The sequence below is a fragment of the Dermacentor albipictus genome, chromosome 2, assembly GCF_038994185.2.
Source record: "Dermacentor albipictus isolate Rhodes 1998 colony chromosome 2, USDA_Dalb.pri_finalv2, whole genome shotgun sequence".
Taxonomy (NCBI): domain Eukaryota; kingdom Metazoa; phylum Arthropoda; class Arachnida; order Ixodida; family Ixodidae; genus Dermacentor; species Dermacentor albipictus.
The window spans coordinates 37013331-37036318 of record NC_091822.1 but is presented as its reverse complement, the minus strand read 5'-3'; the positions used below and the strand labels follow the sequence as shown (position 1 = coordinate 37036318).

Here is a 22988-nt window from a genome sequence, read left to right as displayed (position 1 = left end):
AGTTGCTTACTTGGCAAAATTTTCCGAATTGGGCTCGAGCGATATTGAGGCCATGCACTTGTTGCCAGCACAGCAAGGGAGGGTTTCTGGTAAGAACGTCCGGTTCTGAGCACAAGTACTCAGAATAGAATGGTATGCGGAAGAGCAAGGAACTGAGGTCTACTCATTATAAAGTAAGGATAAATGACACACTCAACAGCTAAATCCACAAACGCTAATTTTAGCCAAGCATTGGTCCCGTGACCATTCATTCCAGTATTCGCGACATCAGAATGGCAAAATATCGGTGCGTAAAGCGAGAAGACAGTCGGCAAGTATCGCGCAAGGGCGGCGGAGGATGCTCGCTATTAGTGTTTACAGGCATGCCCAATAATGAATTTGACCCATTTAGTACTATAAGCCCATACTACGAAGTGCTTTCGGTACTTTGTGGCAGGAGGCGCCTTACAGTTGTTTATCGCCCACCTAAGGCTCGTATTGAAGCGGTTTTTTCTATTTAAAAAAACAATATTTGTGTTTACAAATGAATAGAGCTATACCGAGTTTCTTGGGGGAGACCTGAATATTGACACATTCGAGGATGACCACAGAAAGCGGAACTGCTTGAGTCACACTTTTTGCGAAAGTAGTGACGTTGGCCAAACGAGTTATTTCATCAGCTATAATGCTTGATTTAGTTAAACTGAAGAAATCAACCGCAGGTGTATCTTAAAGTGATAATAATATCTCGGTTAATGATAATATTTCTTTTTATGTTATATGCAAGAACATCAGCATTTGAAGTAAAAATGGCCAGAAAGAGCACAGCGTACAGCAAATTGATACTACAACGATGACTACGCTAGGGGTTGCAGTAAGGCGATTGAACTGGGTTGCATTTTACAAAGTTTTAACAGCGGCTAAGGCATTTACCTGTTTTCTCGAGAACTTCATTTCAATCTAGAGAGAAGTTCCCCACACAAATCTCTGCCCAAGCCAAAAAAAAGGTCAGAAGCCATGGATTACTCCAAGTATCCTTAATATGATCTGTAACAAATAGGTTGCATAAAATAGTTTTGCGAACGAGATATAGATGGTTTTTCGTTGTCTAAATCTTATCATAATAAATAGAATGGTATACTAATGAATAGTAGAAAAATCTACCACCTTATCATGTTCGACGGCATTGATGATCAAAGGCTTTTCTAGAACAAACTAAATTCAACATGAGGCAAAGTCCAGCAAAACACTGTAGATCATATTATGACTGAGGGTGTAAATTTCAGCAGCACTGAATTAGTCGGCAAATTTAATTACCTTATTACCTTAGTTGATGGTACGTAAGACTCTAGCGCGCAATACTCGATGGTTCCTTATATGAATAGTATTTGTATTTCTGAGTGTACAAATTGGGGAGTGCTTTGAGGATTTAGGCGCATGAAGACGAGAAAGGGTGAGGGTGCATTTGGTGGAAAAATGGGGCTTATTCGTCACGTTATAAAAGACATCTGTCCCGTATTAACTTACATATACAACCTTTCTCTTCTTCCAAGTGTACTTCCGTTTGAAATGAAAACGGCAAGAGTTGTCCTGCAGTAGTCGGGCTCTAAAGATGTACTCAGTAAGTATAGACCATTATCTATACATTACCAATTTTTCTAAAGAGCTGGCAGGAGTAATTTTCAATGTCTCATTGGACCTTTCGATCAATTTAGGTTAATTACCACTAAATAGATTGCGTTCTGACAAACATCATCTAAAGAATTTGCTATTCGACAGCAAAAAGAATTAGTCATCGGTAATATTGAAAAGAAAAAAAAAACATTACACTCATAATATACGCAGACTTCTCACAGTCATGACAATAAATTATATCACACCAAATTACAACACTCACTTCATGATGTGCCAGACAGAGCTAGTATAATGTAGAAAATCAACCCATAAAACAGACACGGTGTTCCCCACAGGAGTATACTGGGTCCCTTATTATTTGACAGGTATATCAACCATTTTCTTACTCTAGACAGAGAGAGATAATATTTCTTTCTTGTAGATGACACGAGCTTATTATTTCGCGATGCAATGCTGACACCACAGGTAAGCTCCAACAAAACAAGAGCTATAATATTCAGGGCAAAGAACACTAGCTATTCAATGAATACTCTTGTTTCACTTTCTGGCAATATATTAGAAATTGTTAGGGATTCAAAAACGATGGAATTCTTCGTTAAACAATTAATGTTGTGGGGCATGCTTACTGCACATGTAGGAACCAAGCTAGCTCGAAGGGTATATTTGTTGCGGAAATTCCAGTACATGTTCCCGAAGCGAACAAAGCTAATATTATTGTTAGGGGGTTAAAAACAGCCAGACGTGTATTTACAGAATATTTACAATAATTATATCAGCTGACAAGATGGTAGACAGCACTGGAAGACCAGAACATCGTCTTCTTCCGACGATGATTAAAACATCTTCGTCAGCGTGTCCCAATATTTCATTCTTTTTTATTAAACATTCACTACTGTAATTTAGTATGTGCGACTACGGCTACAGCGACTATACTAAGCTAGCAATTTTACACAAAAGTAAGCTAAGAGCATTAGTTAAGTGAGCGTTTTTCTCGGCCTCTGAACAATTCTTCAAAAGCTTCAGTGTGATAACAATTAGGTGCATTTATGACATGCGCCTTCGTCAGTTGTACAAGACGCAAATAAATACGCGATTGCATTCTTATCCGCTATTTTGAACCTCGAGGTGAATTCCAGATATTAGAAAATGCGATGTAGCACAACAGTGGGCATGTATTCTACTGTAGTTCTGGCGAAATTCAAATGATCGAAGTCGCGTGCTACGTCGCCTGTTACAGCAATTGGTAAAATTTACGTGGTTACTGAAAAAGCTAACTGAAATTTACGAAACGATAATGAGCGAAAAAGGTTGTCCATGACCAAAAATATAATTTATTGCAAGTAATTATCTACACAATGTTATGTACAAGTCTGTAGTAAAAGCTTCAGACCAGTGAAGCAAAAAATAGTCCCTTAGCTGAAATTTTGTTTAAGTAAGAACTGGGTATATTAATCATCTATATATAGTATTCAATACCGGGTGCTTCGAAGAAAACGGTGGTTTATAGCATAAATACGAAAGTTTTCCTGGTAGAATAGGCTGCCCTCGTGAAGTACCAGTCAAGGAAAGAAGTTTGTTTGTCTCCACATATCCTACAGAAAACCAGTAGCGTATGTGTTGCACGCGAAATTTCACGTTCTTTTCACATAACAGAAGTTATAGAGACATAAGCTAAGGTCACTGCGGTCAACGTGTGCAAGCTTGCCTGGTCCTGAAGAAGTGAAACAAACTAGACGCTAGCGGTATCGACCTTTTCGAGTACGAATATTCTACGAAGAGCAAGTATGACAAAGCGGATGGAATATTGAGAAATACAACGACTCGGACACATATAATATTGACACAAAGATGTGGGCCTACCAGCGGTGCTCGCGCTGTTCGATTAATGAGTGGAGGCATTTCTTTGATTATCTTTTCCTTACTGATGCAAACGGCGTGTCGTGATTTGTAGTAGGAGTGCACGTCGGTCGTTGCATGGAGTGTGCGGCCTTCGGGTGGAGCAGAGCATGCAGGTAACGCACTTCATCTTCTTTCATGGCGCCGACCTCTGCGCACGCCATTCTGTGGTGCGGGAGAACCGCATCTTTGTCCCAATATACAGCAGCAATAATAACTTTGGTACAATTACTTACTGAGCCTGGGGAGGCTAGTGAAAAACGACAGCTATCAGAGACAAGGCATCAGTTTTAAAAAGATCACTGACTGTAATTATTAAAACTGCGCTGATGGCCACACAAGAACTGTCACACAAAGTTACAGAGGTTTTCAGACATAACGGCTGCTGTATAACTAGATTCTAGAGATGCGGAACAGATTGTTACGAAAAAGATCAGAAGCTGTGGACAGACCTCCTGATGGACTCGTGTTCTGTAGACCAATGGGCAAGAACCCGTAGCTTGGAGCGTAAAAGTTCAAACTGCTACACTATTGGAGCGCCGAAAAGATAAACAAATATCGCAGTTAGTTATTCTCCGTTCCATACATAGCAGTCAATGCTGCGGAGGCCAGAGATATTTCTTGCAGTGGATTTTTCGCACATGGATATAGTTCGATGTTCTGTGACCGCAATCGTGCAGAGATATTTTATTTATATAGGCTCAGTATTGAATGAAACAAATTTTAACCCTTAGAAACAAACCAGCTGCGGTATAGGTCTGCTAATTCGTTGTTGTAGATCTCTTTTATTGTTGCTTTTCTTTTGTTTTTTCTTATTTGCAATCTGTCGCGAGGAGGCTCACGTGCATGCTCACGCGAGCGAGGCCTATTGGCGCGCAGTGAAACGCGCAGAGTGACAACTTTTCTTGACCGCACTTCATGCGTAGCTTGCAGAGCGTTGACTGCTATGTATCGAACGGAGCTTATGCATCGGCTTCCACCATGATATCGAAAACAATGCTTCGTCACGCATTTAGTTTCGTTAAAGATTTGACAATTTCTTTTCATTCTCTTGCTTCTCATTTTTGGGAACACTTCATGTAAAACACGAATAAGAATAACCTGAATTTACCACTCCTTCGGTGCGCAATATATCATTAGTATAGATTAGTATATAGAACAACACGAAATAGTTACTTTCCTAATACGCATAATAAATGTGTCGTGTTCGAGTCGTATGCGAAAGTTAGAATATTCACCTACCCTAAAGAAACATTATAAAAAGTTTTTTGTGGAAGAATGGATATTTTCCGCTACCACGGCAAATAACCTTGATCTTGTCCTAACAAATAACCATGACGTTCTTGCTGATATACTGCACACAAATGGTTTATCCGATCACAATATTATCACCGGATGCATCACGCATCCATTTACTGAAAACTACCATTAACAGAATTCATTGCTACAATCGCGCGAATTTTGAGATGATTAACTCGGAACTACAAACCTTCTCTGAGAACTTCCTGCCTCAGTATTCATCACGCACAATTGAACTAAAATAGCTGTCGTTCAAAACCACCTCGTCTCACCTTGTGGATAAGTATGTGCCAGTCTTCACCATCCGACATCATAAAAATTCACCTTGGTGCACATATCGTCTTCGTCGTCTTAAAAATGAGAAAAAAAGAACGTTTCTACCGCCAAGCAATGACCACACGCCTCCTTTCATCACGGAAAAGGTACGACAATCACGATAAATAGTATCAGTCCCTGCTTATAACAACCCGTCGTAATTTCTTCAGTCACGACCTGTCTGCTATGTTAACCAATAATTCTCATAGATTCTGGCGCATCATCAATCTGAGTTCCTATCCTGTTATAGTACTCATTAATGCTGACGGACAACCCGTCACTGAAACTTAGTTTTCCCAGCTTCTGAACGAGGCATTTTCTTCAGTGTTTACCAATGAAGATGTAACTTCTTCGCCAATATTAGAGCCATTGCCTAACATTTCCATGCCAGAAATTGTTATCAGTGAATCTGGTATTCTTGCCCAGTTGAATAACTTCGAAATTACTACTAGCTCTGATCACCTTGGTTTCAATAATAGGATATTTCAAAACGTTTCTGTAAACATTTCAAGTGTTATCAGCCGTGTTTTCACAATCATTATCATCTGAAATTATTCCTCACGACTGGCGCATAGCCCAAGTAATACCAATTTTCAAGTCGAGTGATCGCTTTGTTGCGCCTAACTATCGTCTTATCTCATTAACTAGCAACGACCTCGTTTCCCCCTGTAAATAAACATCATTCGTAACAATGTGTAAACTTCTCGAGCACGTCATACATACACAAGTCATCAACTACCTAGAAGGCCATGATATCATTTTCAAGTACCAGCATGGTTTTCGCAGGGGTTATTCATGCGACAATCAGCTCGCCGGATTTACTAACAATATATTTTCCGTATTTAACGAAGGATTCCAAGTTGACGCAGTCATTCCTGACCTCTCTAAAGCTTTTGCTCGCGTTCCGCATCATAGGCTTCCAATCAAATTAACAAACTTAAATATTCTCCCAAACGTTCTTGCATGGATTAAAGATTTCCTCTCCAACAGACAACAATTCACCTGTAACTGAAGAAGAGCTGTAACTCTTCTTCTGTTCCTTTAACATCTGGAGTCCCCCAGGGCAGTGTACTTGGTCCCCTACGTTTCTTAAATTTTATTAATGGTCTACCCAAACGTGTCTTATCTCAAACTCGTTTATTCGCAGAGGATTGTGCTATATATCGTAATATTAGTAATGTCGCTGACCGACTTTCCTTAGAAACTGATCATGAGGAGGTGACCACTTGGTGCTCCTCGTGGGTAATGTCCTTAAATACGTCTAAAACCAAGCTTCTGTCATTTACCAACCATTCCACTCGACTTCCTACAGCCTACTTTCTCAATAATGCTAGCGCAAATCTTGCGCCAACTTATAATTGTCTTGGCCTTCATCTTCTGTCTCACTTAACTTATCATTACCATAACAACACCGTCTTAGGATCAGCTAACCGAGCACTCGGTCTTCTTAAGCGTAGCTTCAAGCACACACCTTTACACTTAAAAAAACTTGCTCATGTCACGATGATCCGCCCCAAAATTGAATATGCTTCTGCCATATGGGATCCCGATCAAGCATACATAATCAGCAACATTGAATCTCTGCAAAACCGTGCGGTTCGCTTCATTTTTTCCGATTATTCACGCTTCACCATCATCACATCGTTAAAACGACGTGCCGAGTTAGAATCACTATCACGTCGACGTCAGTTTGCTCGCCTAACCTTATTTCATAAATTTTATCACCATTCCACGCTACACGATGACTTCTTTTCACCACCACCTGCAGTCTTTGCGCGCCGAGACCACGCTAACAAAGTAAAACGCGTAATGTGCCGGTCATCGCTCTACGCAAAATCATTTATTCCTCGCACAATAATACAATGGAATAACCTACCATCACGCATAGCTCCTGAAATTACCTTACCATCTTTCCAAACTTTGTTGTGAGAAAACGGTTAGTAGTAGCAGATTACTTATTACTTACCGTTATATGTACATATTACCATATGTAAAAAATGTCTTGTGTTTTCATGACTTAGTGCATATACCCCTTGTTCATATCTATTTATTTTATATTCCTTGTATGTGGGGTGTTTATTTTATGTAGTTTTGTTTCTGTGTATAATTAATGTTTGTGCCCCCCCTTATGTAATACCCTCGCATGAAGGCCCTTAGGGGTAATATAAATAAATACATAAAAATGTAAGGCTGTACTTATTCTTCGGAGAACTTCCTTCCCTCCGTTATATGTATGTTGTTTGTTTTGTTTCTAGAAGGCGCGCCACTTTGACTTGTTCTTATTTTCAGAAAGCATTGATTGCACACACTTCGATTATTTTAGATGTTATAGTTCCCTGTGTAATCTACGTTTCTTCTTCCGGTGAAGGTAGTTGCCAGCGTTCAGTATTTCTATTACCTAGAACCATACCAAAGCTTGGGCGCTCAAGTCCTTCATATTGAAAGCCTTCAATACACGAGACATGGTCAGTAATCGAAGTAAGACGGACATTTATTTCGACTCATGAAAGCACTATACAACAACATGTCGAAGGTGATAATTTTTCTCCTTGATGCTTATGCTTTTCGATTTTCACCCATAGCCTTGCAATAACCATGTTGTAGTTTGTGTAATCGAGTGAAGAAAAATTAGAACACCCAATAATAACGTCGTCTATTGGGTGTCCGGTGTAATAAGCGCTTTTTGTGCGACGAGAATATTTTTCTGATCACTCGTTATTACTACCATGGGATGTGTTGGAATAATTTTCCATGTAGCGTAAGCACTCGCCACCTTGTAACGCATTAGCAATAATCACAAACGACGCAGAAGTTGTTGCAAACACTACTTCAAGTGAATTAGTATCATAAGCGCAAGCCACGTCATCGTTGCGTAGCCAGTCCTGGCATGGAACGCTTTATAAACGCTTCATATTTGGGCAACTTGTGGTCATGAAGTTACCGCGGAGACAAAAACAGCGTATGTAGTTTAGGACGAATTTACACAAATACCCTAGGAAATGGGTAGCGAGCAAATGTATCGCAATCAGCCCTTGTAGCCGTAGCCGCCGTATCCGTATCCACCATAACCACCGTATCCGAGGCCTCCGTAGCCGAGGCCCCCGTAGCCGAGGCCTCCGTAGCCCGCTCCATATCCACCTCCAAGACCAGAGTGGGCGAGGAGGGCTCCCCCGCCGCTGACCTTGTTGACGTGGTGTACTGTCCTCACCAGGAAAGCCGGTCCAGCCACGGCCTTGGCGAACGCAGGTCCTCCGCTCAGTAGGGCAACGCTGCTACCAACACCGACCCCGCTCAAGCCGTAACCACCGCCATATCCGAGACCGTAGCCGCCATAGCCAAGTCCGTAGCCTCCAAGACCGTACCCTCCAAGACCGTAGCCGAGGCCATATCCGCCAAGCACTCCGCCAGCCATAGCACTGGCCAGAGCGGCGCAGAGAACGAGGGCGATGCTCTGCGGAAGAGATAAGAACATCGTGTGAGCTTAGGCGAAGTTTCGTCCGATTTTACATGCTTTTTCCAAGAACGATATGCGAATGTATGAGACGCTTTAACCAACGCCCGTTCTCCCGTAAATTTAAGCCACAAACACAGATAAATTGGTCTTGCACTGAATGGCAGTAAAAGAAGGTAAACTAACAGGTATTTTCCTGTAATGCAGTTGTTGAGACTAAAGCAACAAGAACAAATAAAAACTGCAGTCACAGGCGGATCAATATCGACAAAGTAAACGTTTGCCTCTCCTCTGCAATGTTCTTCATTGTACACCCTCCACATGTTATATTCTTTCTCATGTTTTCATAGAAGCTCTATTGTTGTAGAGCGCCGTGTGAACTTTATGATACAACGTCAGCCAACACTTACCTCTAGTCAAAATTTGGATTGCAAAATTGGGATTCTGAAGATGCTTTTCGAAATGATTACAGATGGTTGGGTTCCTATAGTATTGAGTTATGAATACTCACCTTGGAGACTAGATCGCCTTCAACCCAAGTAAGTGCGAAATGACAGGTGAGAGTCGCAAATATGGCGTCAATGTTCACAGTTGAATATTGTTATTGCCATCGCGAAGAAGAACATCGTTGTGCCCAATAAGCAACTCATAGGGTAGAGAACGGATATAAGGGTAAATTGTCAGAATGCAATCCAAGGTACAGAAAACCTAGTTCACAGTAGCAACACTATAGTTGGAAATGAAATGCTGAAATATTTACCTAATTATTCCTGCAAACCAATCTTCTTTTGAGTGCAAGTCGACGTTAACCTTCTTCAATGGTGATTTTGCCTGCATTTTCTTGTGTGTAAGTCTATTCACAGGAAACTTGGCATTTTTTGCTTTAAGTACATTTACGTAGTAAGGAATCGTTATATCAGAAACCTTCTTTTGAACACTGTTAGTCGAGGGGCTTTCAATAAAGTACCGTCGCTTCTCTAAATAGTCAGTATTGTTGCAGGCACCAAGCTACTCGAGATAACAACAACCAAATACAAGAGACTAAAAAAATGTTGTGCAGACTAAGAGAATTGTGTTACCGAGCAAGCGTATCAGACACCCAGGAATCAAACTTCATCACGCACTATGACATATGTAACGTACAAGTTACCGCCCCAAATACGGAACAACAAACACACTCTCAGAAAAGTTTACGCCTTCAGTCTGTCCTCTTGTTCTCAAAGAATGCTTGTCATCTGACTTGCCTACGTATCTTTTCTTGAAGATTCTGCACTTGCTATTTTCCTGTCAAGAAGGGTATCTCACGGTGGAAACGCGCATGCCGTTCGGGACCTGCAAGTACTGGGCTCACAACGGTAAAGAAAGGAAAAGCGCCAAAGACGGATGACAGTTACGGTTTGGGAGCAAAATAAGCCCCAAAGGGAGCAACGTTTTACTACAGAGTATACGAAAAATAGTCTATTTTATCAATATACCATTTCCACCGGATAGAATGAGAGCCGACAACAGCCACTCAAGATTGAATAAATTCTCAACTTCGCTACAATACATATGGTACTTACTCAGCGCAAATAGGAAAACGTCACCATTTTCGAATTACTAACTTCATTAATTACAATTATTTACACCTTCATGGCTGAAACATTTGATGAACGTGGGTGCAATGGTGCAGCACCAGTTTTCTTTAAAGAAGCGAGGGCCTGTGCTAAACGCGCCGTCACATGAAATGCATTTTTAACGTACTTTAGTTGTGCTCTTTTCACGGTTATCACGTTTATATACCGCACAATGCTCATGATGTAACAACAAGTAAAATGCACCACATTTTCTTGCGCAACTTGAAACGAAATCCACACAGATGAGATTTTCTCCCGTGTTATTCCATGGGCGTCGCGTCCAGGATTTATTCGATGGGCGTCGCGAAAACACGAACATACAACTGGAATGGTTTCCAAGAAAGACCACTTTTCTTTGCGCCGACTTGAAATGAAATCTACCGTAAAGACAACGCGCACTTTTGATCTGCGTATTCATCTTAGACCTCAACTTGCTCTTGTGGCTTGTGTACCAGTATTTTTCTAAGAGAACATTTAAAGGGCCATACCAGATTCTTTGAGGGCCTATCCATTGTCTTCTACACTATTGGGTGTTCTGTGCCATGAGCTTAGAACGACACTTACCAGGGCGTTCATGGCTTCGGCTGATGCGGCTGCTTGGGCGGCTGCTGCTCGTACCTTCGAGATTCGATGCCTTTGCCTCTCAGTTTACGGTGCATCCCTTTTATATGCGCAGACAGATCGCTGCACGAGCAGCGAGCACGCGTTCTTTTTGGCGGATCGGCTGAGGTCACGTACACGCCGAGACGGTATCGCGCGGTCGCTCAACGAAACCCAAAAGTGAAGAAACAAAGAAAGAGGGAAAATGTAGACCGGCCACGCCAGCGTAAGTCGAACGCACTGCAGGGCGTTTCCGTGATCAGGGCTGCGCTGCTCACCGCGAGGCGCAAGCGAAAACAAAGATCCCCGTCCGCAACTGCAAGTGCCGCAGTGAAGTGCGACAGCCCTGGTATCTGTGCCGAGAGGGCACCAGTACTCGCGCCCCGAAAACACGGTAGCACAGATCGCGCATCGTTATGCGCTTCCTAGGTTTGGTTGTAGCCGGAAGAGTGGAGGTGGCACGCGGACGCCTGGTGAATCCGAAAGCATGATCTGATGAAAGCTTCAAAGCCGCCGCAGGTTAGTGAATAAGGAAGAAGGGGGAAAAGCACGAACGGAAAGCTGGACGGCGCAACACATATAGGTGCAGTGATGAGGACGCGGACATTTATTTATGTGCGTCAACCTGCGACTTGACTGTTGGCTCTGAAGCATCACCAGTAGTTGTATCATGATAATTGATTATTGTGAGCAATCGCTGAAAGCAAAAAAAGCATGAGTGGTCAGGCAAGGGGACGCTATATCTCCAATGCTATTGACTGCATGCCCAGCGTAAGCGATCAACCCATTAGATTGGGAAAGGTTAAGAAAGAGTCTCCACGGCGTATATCGCAGCAATCGTTGGTTTGCACGCGAAAGCGTCCTGTTCAGCAACACCGGGGACGAATAACAACAAATTATTGAGGACTTTAGCTAAGGAAGTGTAAGAGTGGGTTTGAAGATCATAGTGTAGAAAACAACGATAATATTCAATGGCCTGGCAGCGAAACGAGAATTCATGATCTCCAGTGAGACTCTAGAGTATTTGTAGGAGTGGGTTTATCTAGGTGAATTACGCTCAGGGGATTCTGATCATCAGAAGGAAACCTACAGAAGAATAAAAATGAGTTGAGGCGCACACGGCTGGCATCACCAATTCCTGACTGGGCGCCTTACCACTGTTAATGGAAAGAAAAGTGTATAATCATTGCTTTCCACCAGTGCTAACACATAAGGCGAACACTTGGAGGTTAAAAAACAAGCTCGAGAACAAGGTAATGACTGCGCAAAGAGCGATGGAACGGTAAATGTTAGCCTAACGTTAAGAGACAGGAAGGGAGCGGTCTAGATCTGGCAGCAAACGGGAGTAGCCGGTAATCTAGTAGGAATTACCAGAAAAATAAAGGAGCTGGGCAGGCCATATAATGCGTAGGGTATATAATCGGTGGAGCAATAGATTTATAGAATCTGGCGAAGGGAAGGCAAGCGTAGTAGAGGACGGCAGAAGATTAGGCGGAGTGATGAAATTAGCAAGTTTGAAGGCAGCAGTTTGAATCACATAGCGCAAGACAGAGGTCATTGGAGAACGTTAGCAGAGGCCTTGGTCCTTCAGATTATGGTGGTAATTGTGAACTCCCGGTGAAAGCATAAAAGCACGCGTATTTTCTCTACAGTGTTCAGGTTCAGCTGCTCCTTAAATCAACGAGCCCTGCCGAAAGGGAGAACCATATATCATGCGCTGCTTAATTAATACTGTTGCCCTGACCGCGAGGAGAAAAGCAGGGTCGTTACGTCCGGGCGACGCCTATAGAAGAAAAACTTAACGTTCTGAATCTACGCCATTGTTTCATGTTGACCAAGTGATACACGTCTATACTCACTCAATAGAGCCAAAAGCCAGCATCTTTGAACAAGCAAGTACAGTCGCGTTTGTGAAACGACTTAGCATGCACGTGAGCGCTTTCACTTTTATCATTTTAGTTGTGTTTCTTTAGAGATACGACATTACTGCCTATCATGTGCGCACAGGGTGTCCCAGCTAAATTTAGCCAAGGTATTAAAAAAAAAGAGCCTACATTGCTCGGTTTCCAGACCTCTCACCATTGAACACCTTACATACTAGACTACGATTTTGCGCAGCCATTATTTTCGATTTTCTTCCTTTACATTGAACCACCTGGCTAACGTTCGCTGGGGAGGCACTGTATGTCTATTTACTTATATGTTTGAACTCATACTAACATTTACGGCGATGGGTTGACGCAGTTGAAACGCAGCTAAACTATTATGAGCTTTGCCAGCTTGTGCCGACATGTACTTCTTTCCGTCTTCCCCACTGGACGTGCGACACTGTTCGCCTCGTGCGTCCATACTCGAGCTCATTCGCGATCACGCGCAAGATTCGCACCCGCCAATACACAGGTCAAACGCGGTCTTTATCGTGGCTTTGACTTGACGTTAACACAAGGAGGGAAAGTCCAACTTATCACAGCTGTCAATTAAAAAGCGTCCCACAATAACGATACTCCCTCATGCGAAATTTGAGTACATCTCGATGCCTCTTTTCACTTCGTTATATACAAGGTGTTTCAGCGAACACTTTAAAAAATCTTTAATGGTTGCCTGTGGAGGATATCACAATTCTGGTTCATGAGCTGGTCTACTCGAAGCGGCGGACAATACTGGCACAACAAATGGAGATCCATAATCAACAAATTATTAGAAATTCACTAATTAAGTTTTAACTAATTGCATCGTGGCCCTTATTGCAATTTACACATTCTAGCCGTGGAGTTCGCAAGGCGGATCCACTTGGAACGAAGTTTCAAGGTGGCAACAGTTTCGAGATATATATTCCCGAGCTTTGCGGGGAAATGCATTAGCGTTCGAGTTAATTTATTAACAAAACGTCGTTTCATTCACTGAAGCATACAAGTAACTGGAACTGCAATGCATTTTCCGCAAAGCTCCGGAATTTATATCTCGAAACCGGTGTCATCCTCAGAATTCGCTCTAAGCTGTTCGGCAATGTGCAAACTATTTTACGCGCTTCTATCTGTTGCTCTTTTCTTGGGCTTGCCGTAGTGGACCTGTGCCATAAGATCAGAAGAAGAAGACCCCGTGCCGGCATCACCGCCCAATTTATGGCCGATGCCCCACAGCGGGTATGTACGATTTCTGCACAGGAACAAGAATCATGAGGAACTTCGAAGCTGTAGATGCGGTTCAGCGGAATCCGGGCCCCCTGCCGCAGATGGAGTGGCGCAGTCTTTTCCTGCCGGCAGCTACGATTCTCGCCGTTTTCTTCCTGGTGGCGGTCGGCCTGCTGACCACGCAGATGCGTTTCAGCGCCTCGCTGTACGCCGACGCTGAACGCGAAGAAGTGAGTGTCCGTATTTCCTTCCGATCTTTGCATTTGAGGAACTGCATGCTGTTCTCGAACGAGCTCAACTACTGAAAAGTGTATCTGGAAAGAAAGTAAAGTAGAGCGATGGTGATCATCAAAGTAAGGATCGAAATTTTATTTAGGCGATTGAGAGAACAGATATATAGACGCTGCCATGAAAGTACGGACGCAACTCATGATTAGATAAGCGAGCAGTCTTTCTTTCGCGCATTTGTGCATGAAGAGCATTCCTGCTTTCCTTAATAAGAATCCGCCAGTCCGATGCCGGCAAACTGGGAAGATTCCACTGTAGTGACGATAGGTCAATGTGCAGAACGTAATCGCGCCCTTCCAGTATCTGGTTCATCTTGATCCCAGGACTACTACATTTTTCGTAAATCTCTGTGCAATTTGAGGAAGATAAATCCCACAATTGTTGAAATATGTAAAATACTGCCACCTGTATCTTTATCGGGTGAAAGCGTTTCACCGTCTAAGAAATGTTAACGCTTAGCGCAGGACGCGCCTGCACGTCTCGGCAGTTTCTCGAATGTTATCTATAGTTCTATCCGCTCTCTGTTCTCACCGAACCTTCTGTAGTCTGATTTCATGCATGCGCAACGCGAAGTGTATAGTACTTCCTGGAAGACACGCAGGTACCTGCGATTACTCTAGGACCTTCGACGACTCATGTATAAAAGCCGAGGCGCTTGACCCACTCATCAGATTCCGACGATCGCCGTCTGTGTTCGCCGCTATGGTTTGAGGGCGCAGGCTCACCCAACAAAAACTTCGTTAAGCTATTCAAAGTTTCGCTGTAGTGTTTTTCACCGTCGCCAGTAAGTCAAATCTGGTGGAGGTGCTCGTGCGTTCATGTACCGAAAGACCCCGCCAAGCCGCAATCCAAGCCTGAAACCCAAGGACACCACCAATGTCATCCTTGATCATCGAGCTAGCCTCAGCCTTCAAAACTTATCCTCGAGCACGGCCTTCTTCCCGAGAAGGTCAAGAAGTGCAAGGCCACCAGCAGCCACGACGACAGCTCCAGTTCCACCTAGACCTATCGTTTGCAGCAGCCCAGGAAACCACCGACCTACCGTGGACCATCATTTGAAGACCCGGAAAGGTGGCTGGAAACTTATGAAAGTGTCGATAAGTTCGACAACTCTAACTACGACGACAATTTTCGCCATATTTACTTCTGCTTGGAAGGCACCACCAGGACGTGGTTTGAGAATGGGGAGTCCGCCCTGGCCACGTGGCATCTCCTCTGCGTCACCTTCTTGAGCACCCTCACGAATGAGATTTGAGGCGATACTGGAATCCCGTGCCCACCACCCAAATGATAGCATTGCGATCTTTAAGAGAAGGCGTGCTGTTCTGCCATTCCGACTCTGACGTGTCTGAGGAAAAGAAAGTTCTCCTCCTAATGTGTGGTATGAAGCAAGAGCTTGTTACCGAAGCGATCCGCAACCTGCCGAAGACCGTATCTGTGATTTCAATGCAGGTATTGACAACTGAAAAAACTCTGGAAATGCGCACCAGCCAATATCGGTGCTCACACCGCAGTGCGGCATCCAACCAGTGGGGTCCAACAGCCTCCAAGAGACCATCAGGGTCATTGTGCGCAAAGAACTGCGTAAGATCTTCCGCCATCGCAACCTCAAGTGAGTGGTCAAGAAGAAACTACAGCGATCGCATGGAGATATTCAGTTGTAGCCCCAATCGCCACATCCGCAGCTAGAAGCGAAGACATACGCTGCAGACGTCCTACACCATGGTCCCGCTCCGCGACTGCGCCAGGACCCCGCTGCCAGCATGCCCAACCATCGCCGAGCGCAGCGTTCCAAAGAAGAGTGACGTTTGGTGCGCCCTCAAACTCCGTCCGCTATGCCAACTCTGCTGAGAAACGGGCCGCACCTACCACCGGTGTCTATAACGCGAACTTGGGCTACGAGGCTTTGCCATCTACGCAACGCGCCCCTAGCAAAGTGAACGCCCTCGTGATATCGCCAACTACCTCACCGCCACTCAGCGGAACCATCGACGAGCGTCGTGTTCGCCGTCACCAGGCCGCTACCCCTCGCCGCAGCACCGGCCATACACGAGCCCAGCCCGGGGCTGGTCCGTCAGACCATATGCGGAAAATTAAAACCTGCAACCGACTGAGGCGTGGTTCCTGTTCGTCAAACTGACGAAAATCCTCCGCCGACAACGAAGACACCGAAAAGTCTATCACGTGAACGACAACACATCAGCCTTGCGCCGCCATCCCGGAGCCTAGAAGCAAATAATACGCCGACGAAAAAGAGCCTGACCATGCAAAGTACCAGTCACAGGTTAACATGGCGCATGCGTGTTCCTACGCCAAGACCTAACTGCAATGCAAGGCAATGAACCATCGACCTCAACACGCTGCTCGATAGCCACGCAGTCACCGCCTTAGTGGGCAAAAGAGCCGACCCCTCTCACATGAATGGAATATTCGCCATTAAGTTGAACAGATTGAAGACTACCTGGGACAGCCTTCAAAATCGGACAGCTGGAGGACACCTCATAACGCTGAAGGGAATTTGTACGGCAAGAATTACAATTCATTACCGAACTTACCATGCGACTTTCGTTGTTCTACAACAGTGCTCGCGAGACATAATTCTCGGCATGGACTTCTTGAACCAACACGGCGCAATCGCAGACCTGAGGTCGAAGTCGATAACGGCGTCAGCAAACCAAGTGATATCGACGGAAAGGCCTTCAAGTCAGCGTGTCTTGAGTGTACATGAGGACCCACGTCAGCTCCAGCATTGTCATTTCCGTCGGCAGCGAACCACCCGTAGGTGTAGAAGACGTCATCAAGGTGATCAACGTCTACTTCTCGACCGTGAAGTTTGCCTCGCAAGAGACCTCGACTGCGCGAAAGAAACTCAAAAGGCATGCTGACAAACTTCAGCCAGGAGTTCAAGCACATCAACAAGGGCACGACCGTCGCATACATCGAGGAAACTGTAAAAACCAGCAGTACGTTAGCCCTCTGTATTCTGCCACGTCTATCCCGATGATCTATGTTGCGGAACCAGACTTCGACATAAATACAAGTCTCTCCATAAGTAAGCAGCAACAGCTAAGTGGTATTCTCCGCCGAAACCAGGACTGCTTTTACATGATATAGAGGATTCGACAAACACCATTTGCGAAGCATCACATCACAACCGAAGAGTGCGCTCGACCACTCTGCCAGAGCCATTACGGAGTTTTTATGCGAGAACGTGAAGCTATAAGGCAACAAGTCGACTAAATGCTGTGCGAGGACATCATGGAGACGTTGAAAGGCCAGTGGGTGTATCCTGTAATCTCCTTGAAGAAAAAGGACGCAATGCTACGTTTATGCGCTGGTTATTGTTGAATGAACATCACGAATAAGGATGTAAACACCCTCCCACTGAATTTTGACGCAGTGCATAGGGTCTGCAACGCTAAACATTTCTCGCACGATTGATTTGAAGGCTGGCTACTGGCATATAGAAGCCGATGAGAGGGCTCGCGAGAAGTCCGCCTTCATCATGCCAGAGGGCCTCTACGAGTTGAAGGTCAAGCCATTCGGATTGTGCTCGGCACCTGCAACGTTCCAGCGCATGATGGACACGTTGTTAGCAGGGCCGAAGTATCACCTTAGGCGTCTTCCGACTGTGTTAGTGGCCATGAAGTCATCAGTGCTCAAATTGAAGCCCGAAAGGCACCGCTTCACTTACAAAGAGCTTCTATTCCTGTGCCACGTCATCAGCAAATCTGGAGTCCGCCTGATCCGCAAAGGACAGCGGCCATCGTACAGTTCTAGCAGCCCATCGACAAGAAGGTAGTGCGTCGAATCCTTGACATGTGTGCCTACTACAGAGGCTTTGTCAAGGGCTTTCTATGCATCGCCGAGCCGCTGACACATCTAACTAAATTTGATGTCTAGTTCAAGTGGGAAACGCCTCTGGGCGAGGCATTTCAAGAACTCAAACAACGAATGGAGTCGCCACCGGTGCTTGCGCACTTCGACGAGGAGGCTGATACAGAAATCCACACTGAGGCCAGTAGCCTAGGCCTTGGCGCCGTCCTAGCCCAGAAGAAAGATGGACTTGAACGAGTTATCGTTTACGCTAGCCAGTCGCTGTCAAAAGCGGACGGCAATTATTTTACGACCGAAAAAAATGCCTCGCCATTATTGGGCTACAGCAAAATTCTTTCCTTACCTATAGGCAGAACGTTCAAAGGCGCCAGCAACCATCACCCGTTGTGTTGGCTAGCGAATATAAAGGACCCCTCAGGACGCCTGGCGCGGTAGAGCGTCAAACAGCAAGAGTATGACATCGCTGTAATCAACTGATTATCACGCGCCCATTGACCCAACGCCGCAAGACGACGAGGATGACGACGCCTTCATTGGTATAATAAGCGCGGAAGGCTTCGCTGAACAGCAACGAGCAGACCCAGAACTAAAAAGCCTTGTTGAGTATTTGGGAGGGAACATCTACGTTGTCCCTCCGGTTTTTAGCGAGTATTGTCTTCATTTTTCTGCAAAAGAGTGTAATGTTAAAGAAGAACTTCTCACAAGTCCGCGCCAACTGCCTTGTTGTTGTTCCCTCAGCACTGCTTCGAGAAATACTGCACGCCCTGCATTACGATTCGATCGCTGGGCAGCTCAGATTCCCCAGACCCTATCGAGAATACGGGAAAGTTATTACTGGCCACGCCTGGCCGCCGACGTTGGTCGTTACGTCAAGACATACCGATACTGGCAGCGACACAAGACACCACCGACAAGGCCAGCGGCATTACTACAGCCGATCGAGCCTCCTTGCCGACCATTTGAACAGATATAAATGGAATAATTGGGGCCCTTTCTGACATCAACATACGAAAATAAGTGGCTCATCGTGGCGACAGGCTACCTCACCCACTTCGCTGAAACGAATGCTTTGCCTAAAGGCAGTGCGGCCGAAGTCACTAAATTCGTTGTCGAGAATATTCTGCTGCGACCATGTGCCCAGAAGTCCTAATCACAGACAGGGAATGCCCTTCACTGGAGAGCTCACCAAAGCCATTTTCCAATAAAACCAGGCAATTAAGCCGCAAAAGCGCGCCTGCCTACAACCCGCAGACGAATGGCCTTAAAAGAGCAGCTGAACAAGGCCCTTGGTGACATGCAATGTATGTCGAAGTCGAACACAGGACGTGGGTTGTCCTACCGTAGGCAATCATCGCTTGCAACACGGCGGTACCAGTAACAATGCAGGTTACGCCGTTAAAGCTTGTTTAGAGCAGGACCCCTACTATGATTCTGCATGCCATGCCTCCGCACTCCACCGACAAAGAGAATCTTGACGGCGCCGCCAATCTCCAGCGTGCCGAAGAAGCCCGACAGCGTGCCCGCCTGCACAACAAGAACCAGCAGAGGACCAACATCCGTCACTAGAATTTGCGGCGACGATACGACGATTGCCAGCCCGGCGACCGTGTTTGAGTCTGGACTCCTATAAGCTGTCGAAGACTTAGCGAGAAAGTGCTGCGCCTTTATTTCGGGCCCGACAGTATTATCCGACACAAAGGCGCACTGGACTATGAGGTCGTGCCAGAGGGCATTTCGCAATCACACCGGCGCTGCGCACGACCAGAAGTCATCAATGTTGTGCGCCTTAAGCTTTCTAGGCCTGCTGATGAATTTAGTGACATCGTTTCTTTCGTATTGTTCTGTTTTCTTTTATTATACGTTGTTTTGTTCTCGCTTTCGTGTTTGTAGCATAAGGAACAATTATATTTCTTTAAGAGTGGCGTTGAAGCACTGATCTTTATCGGGTGACCACGGTTCACCTTCTAACGAATGTTATCGCTCAATGCAGATCGCGCCTGCATGTATGGGAAATTTCTGGAATGTTATGGATAGTTCTATCCGTTTTCTGTTGTCAACGAACATTGTGAAATCTTATTGCATGTACGCGCGACGCGAATTGTACTTCCTTGAAGACACGCGGGCATCACAGAGTAATCTGTAACCTTCCATTACTTATGTGTAAAAGCCGACGCACTTGACCGGATGATGAAATTTCGACGATTGCCGACTGTATTCACCACTCTCGTTTGTGGGCACAGCTGTGCCCAATAGAAGTTAGTTAAGCTAGTCACAGTTTCACTGCAGTGTTTTTCACCATCACTAGTACGCGACAATATGTTGTACGCGTACACAGGGAAGTTAAAGATGCTTCCGTGCTAGATTCACTACTGTGGCATTCCCAAATGAAATATTCTACTAACAGCTCATTTACTATCAGTGCTTTGCGTTCAGAATACAGAGGCATGGAAGGAATGTGCAATACTCACCAATGGCGTTCGGCTAACTTCACTATAGCTTCTGTTTCTCGAGATTTTTTTTTTCTTCCTTGGTTCTCTGCGCGACAACTCTGGAATGAAATGCCCCAACCGTTATCTATCTTAAAGCAAGGTGCTGCTGTAACAAAATAGGTATGTCAATATTTTTGATGAAAGGCTATATTCCCTGCAAAATATGACGGAGAGATTGCGCGGAAAATTTGCCATACCCTTGCTGCCATTTTACAATATTTTTCCGGTTCCTCTAACGTCGAGCCCCATTCAGTGAAACTCAGCGAGGCTCACGTTCATGTATTAAATTATTGCGACCAATGTGTGAGTTACATTTGTTACGTAATCATTGTTCTAAGCTGAAGGTTTGGTTTTGTGGCAGAATAAAATAGACTAACAAACAGTAATACGTCTTTTCTCTAAGGAAAAACAAAATTTCAAAACAGATGTTTTTTTATCAACAAATTTAGCGCAATTGACACATTCAGGAGTGATTATATACAAATGAAATGTTGTAAGGACACCGCACTCAAAAAACCTTACAGAATCGAAAACAGGCAGTTTCTAACTTGCAAGAAAATGGCAGTAATTAACGAAAAAACGACGTGAGAATGCCGCAGTAGCAAGTGCGTACCGCTGTCTGTCGGACCACAATTTCTAGCCGTGCTTTTTAAGACCCGCACCGTAATGCAGTGCTAGTAGCACGTGTGCAAGAAGTGATGATCTCTGAATGAGACATATGCGACAACTACATATCTTCATAAGCTTTTGCCAAAGTGCCGGCATTCTCGCGTTGTCAGCCGCAAACGCCGGAAAAGCAACTTGATGCGCCCCACAGAGGTCTTGAGCTACCATTTTAAACAAAGGCAGCAAAGGCCGGCTAAGGCTAGCAATGGAGGAGTCACCACGTTATCAAACATGGCGGCATGCACGGGAGCCTGGTGAAAGGGTCTATAGAACACCACTGTCTCTTAGCGGCTTCTCAGATTCACCTACATTCAAAGATATTTTTTGAAACGAAGCTTTTTTGCCTACTTTACCGGGTCTCGCGTGGCTTCTTGTTGGGACTGTCATTATCTCGGCAAATATCGGTGATCTATGTACAAATTTTATAGAGAGTACCCGACAAGAGACTTATATAGGCTTTGTTTCATGACCAAGTAAGCGCACCTCTGTTTGCGTAAGAAAAAATTCGCTGTTCCGCCGGAAAGGCAAAGCACCGATTGCGACAGAAAATTACTGAAGAGCTGTACGAGGTAAGGATAGTAGTCTTATCGGCCATATCAACTTGCGAAGATTCGTTTACTAATTAAATTCACAATGATAAAATGTGTAAGCGTGACTCAACGAGGACGTAGAAAGAAACAGACACGCGGAGACAGCGCTGTCCTTGCGTGTCTGTTTCTTTCTATCTTTGTCCTTTCTACGTCCTTTTTCAGTTGCTCTTACATATTCTATCATGGATTCTAACCAACAAGCCCCTGAACGTCTTTTAACTAAATTAACCAGCGTGGTGTCACGCGCGCACAGGTAATCATGAACACACATCGCTCCATTACTGCGGAAACTATCTATGAAAACGCTGGAGTTAGGAATCGCGGTAGGAGTCGCGAACCAATAAACCTACATGCATCTGTCGCTTGAACCTCGTACGAAACGTCGAAAGCACAGCGCATGCGACGCTTCCGGTATTACCGAACTACTGCTGAACGGCACTACCAAACACTACCGAAGGCCCGCGCGGGCGCGCACTTTAGCCACTTTAGCCACGTCGCAGGCCGCTTTCAATACACACGAGCACTGGCAAAGCGTGCTTACGGTGCACGCCAAAGGCGTCTACAACAGTATCCGCGATTCACGTGGCCAACGCCATATTGGACGCCGCGTTCGTCTTCACTCTGTACGAAGCGGCGGGCGAGGAGGGAGTGGAGGCACTGTAGCAGCCGCCGGACAGGAACGCTCGTCCTCCCTCCCCTCACCCCCGTGCATCGCACGCCACAGGAGAGGGCACGCATCCGGGCCGCATTCCTCGCTCGCGCACACGAGATTGAATCGCGTTCGCCGGCTCGCCCTCACGCTTACACTCATACGGAACCTCACGGCGACGGCGATGGCAGAAATGCGCCTGGAGTGCGCATGTAATTGCTCTCGTAATAAAAATACCTTCCTCCATAAAACCGTATCTTATTATGTCCGCTCACAAATATGTCTAAAGTACTCCGACTTGCTATAGGAACGACAAATTAAATTTCAGACTGCTTTACTTTCTCTTCGGTGTGTGCTTTGCCTATTTGCCACTGGAGCTGTGTCCGTAGTTCGCCAATTCTCCGGAAGGGCTATGTCTCAGTGTGACGCAAGAGGTACCAAATCTCTAAATGCATGATACGGGTCGTGCTATTGTGTGCAGCTTAACAACCACCATACATCATCTTCGTCCTTGCGAGAGCTATACGTATATGTCTCACATCCTCGT

General features: G+C 45.1%; 2 protein-coding genes across 2 annotated transcripts in view; one reads left to right on the top strand and one right to left on the bottom strand.

Annotated features, from left to right (window-relative positions):
* Positions 1-7597: 7597 nt before the first annotated feature.
* Positions 7598-10851, bottom strand: LOC139055369 (shematrin-like protein 2). Its single transcript, XM_070532803.1, has 2 exons — positions 10756-10851; positions 7598-8575 (listed from the first exon to the last, which is right to left on the bottom strand). The coding sequence occupies exons 1-2, from the start codon at positions 10765-10767 to the stop codon at positions 8150-8152; spliced, it is 438 nt and encodes a 145-aa protein (XP_070388904.1). The 5' UTR covers positions 10768-10851; the 3' UTR covers positions 7598-8149.
* A 3044-nt stretch (positions 10852-13895) lies between these two features.
* LOC139055368 (neprilysin-2-like) overlaps positions 13896-22988 on the top strand; it is a 28648-nt gene continuing 19555 nt past the window's right edge. Inside the window, exon 1 of the mRNA XM_070532802.1 lies at positions 13896-14152. Within this exon, the coding sequence (XP_070388903.1) occupies positions 13937-14152 (216 nt within the window). The 5' untranslated portion in view covers positions 13896-13936. The remainder of the gene's footprint in view (positions 14153-22988) is intronic.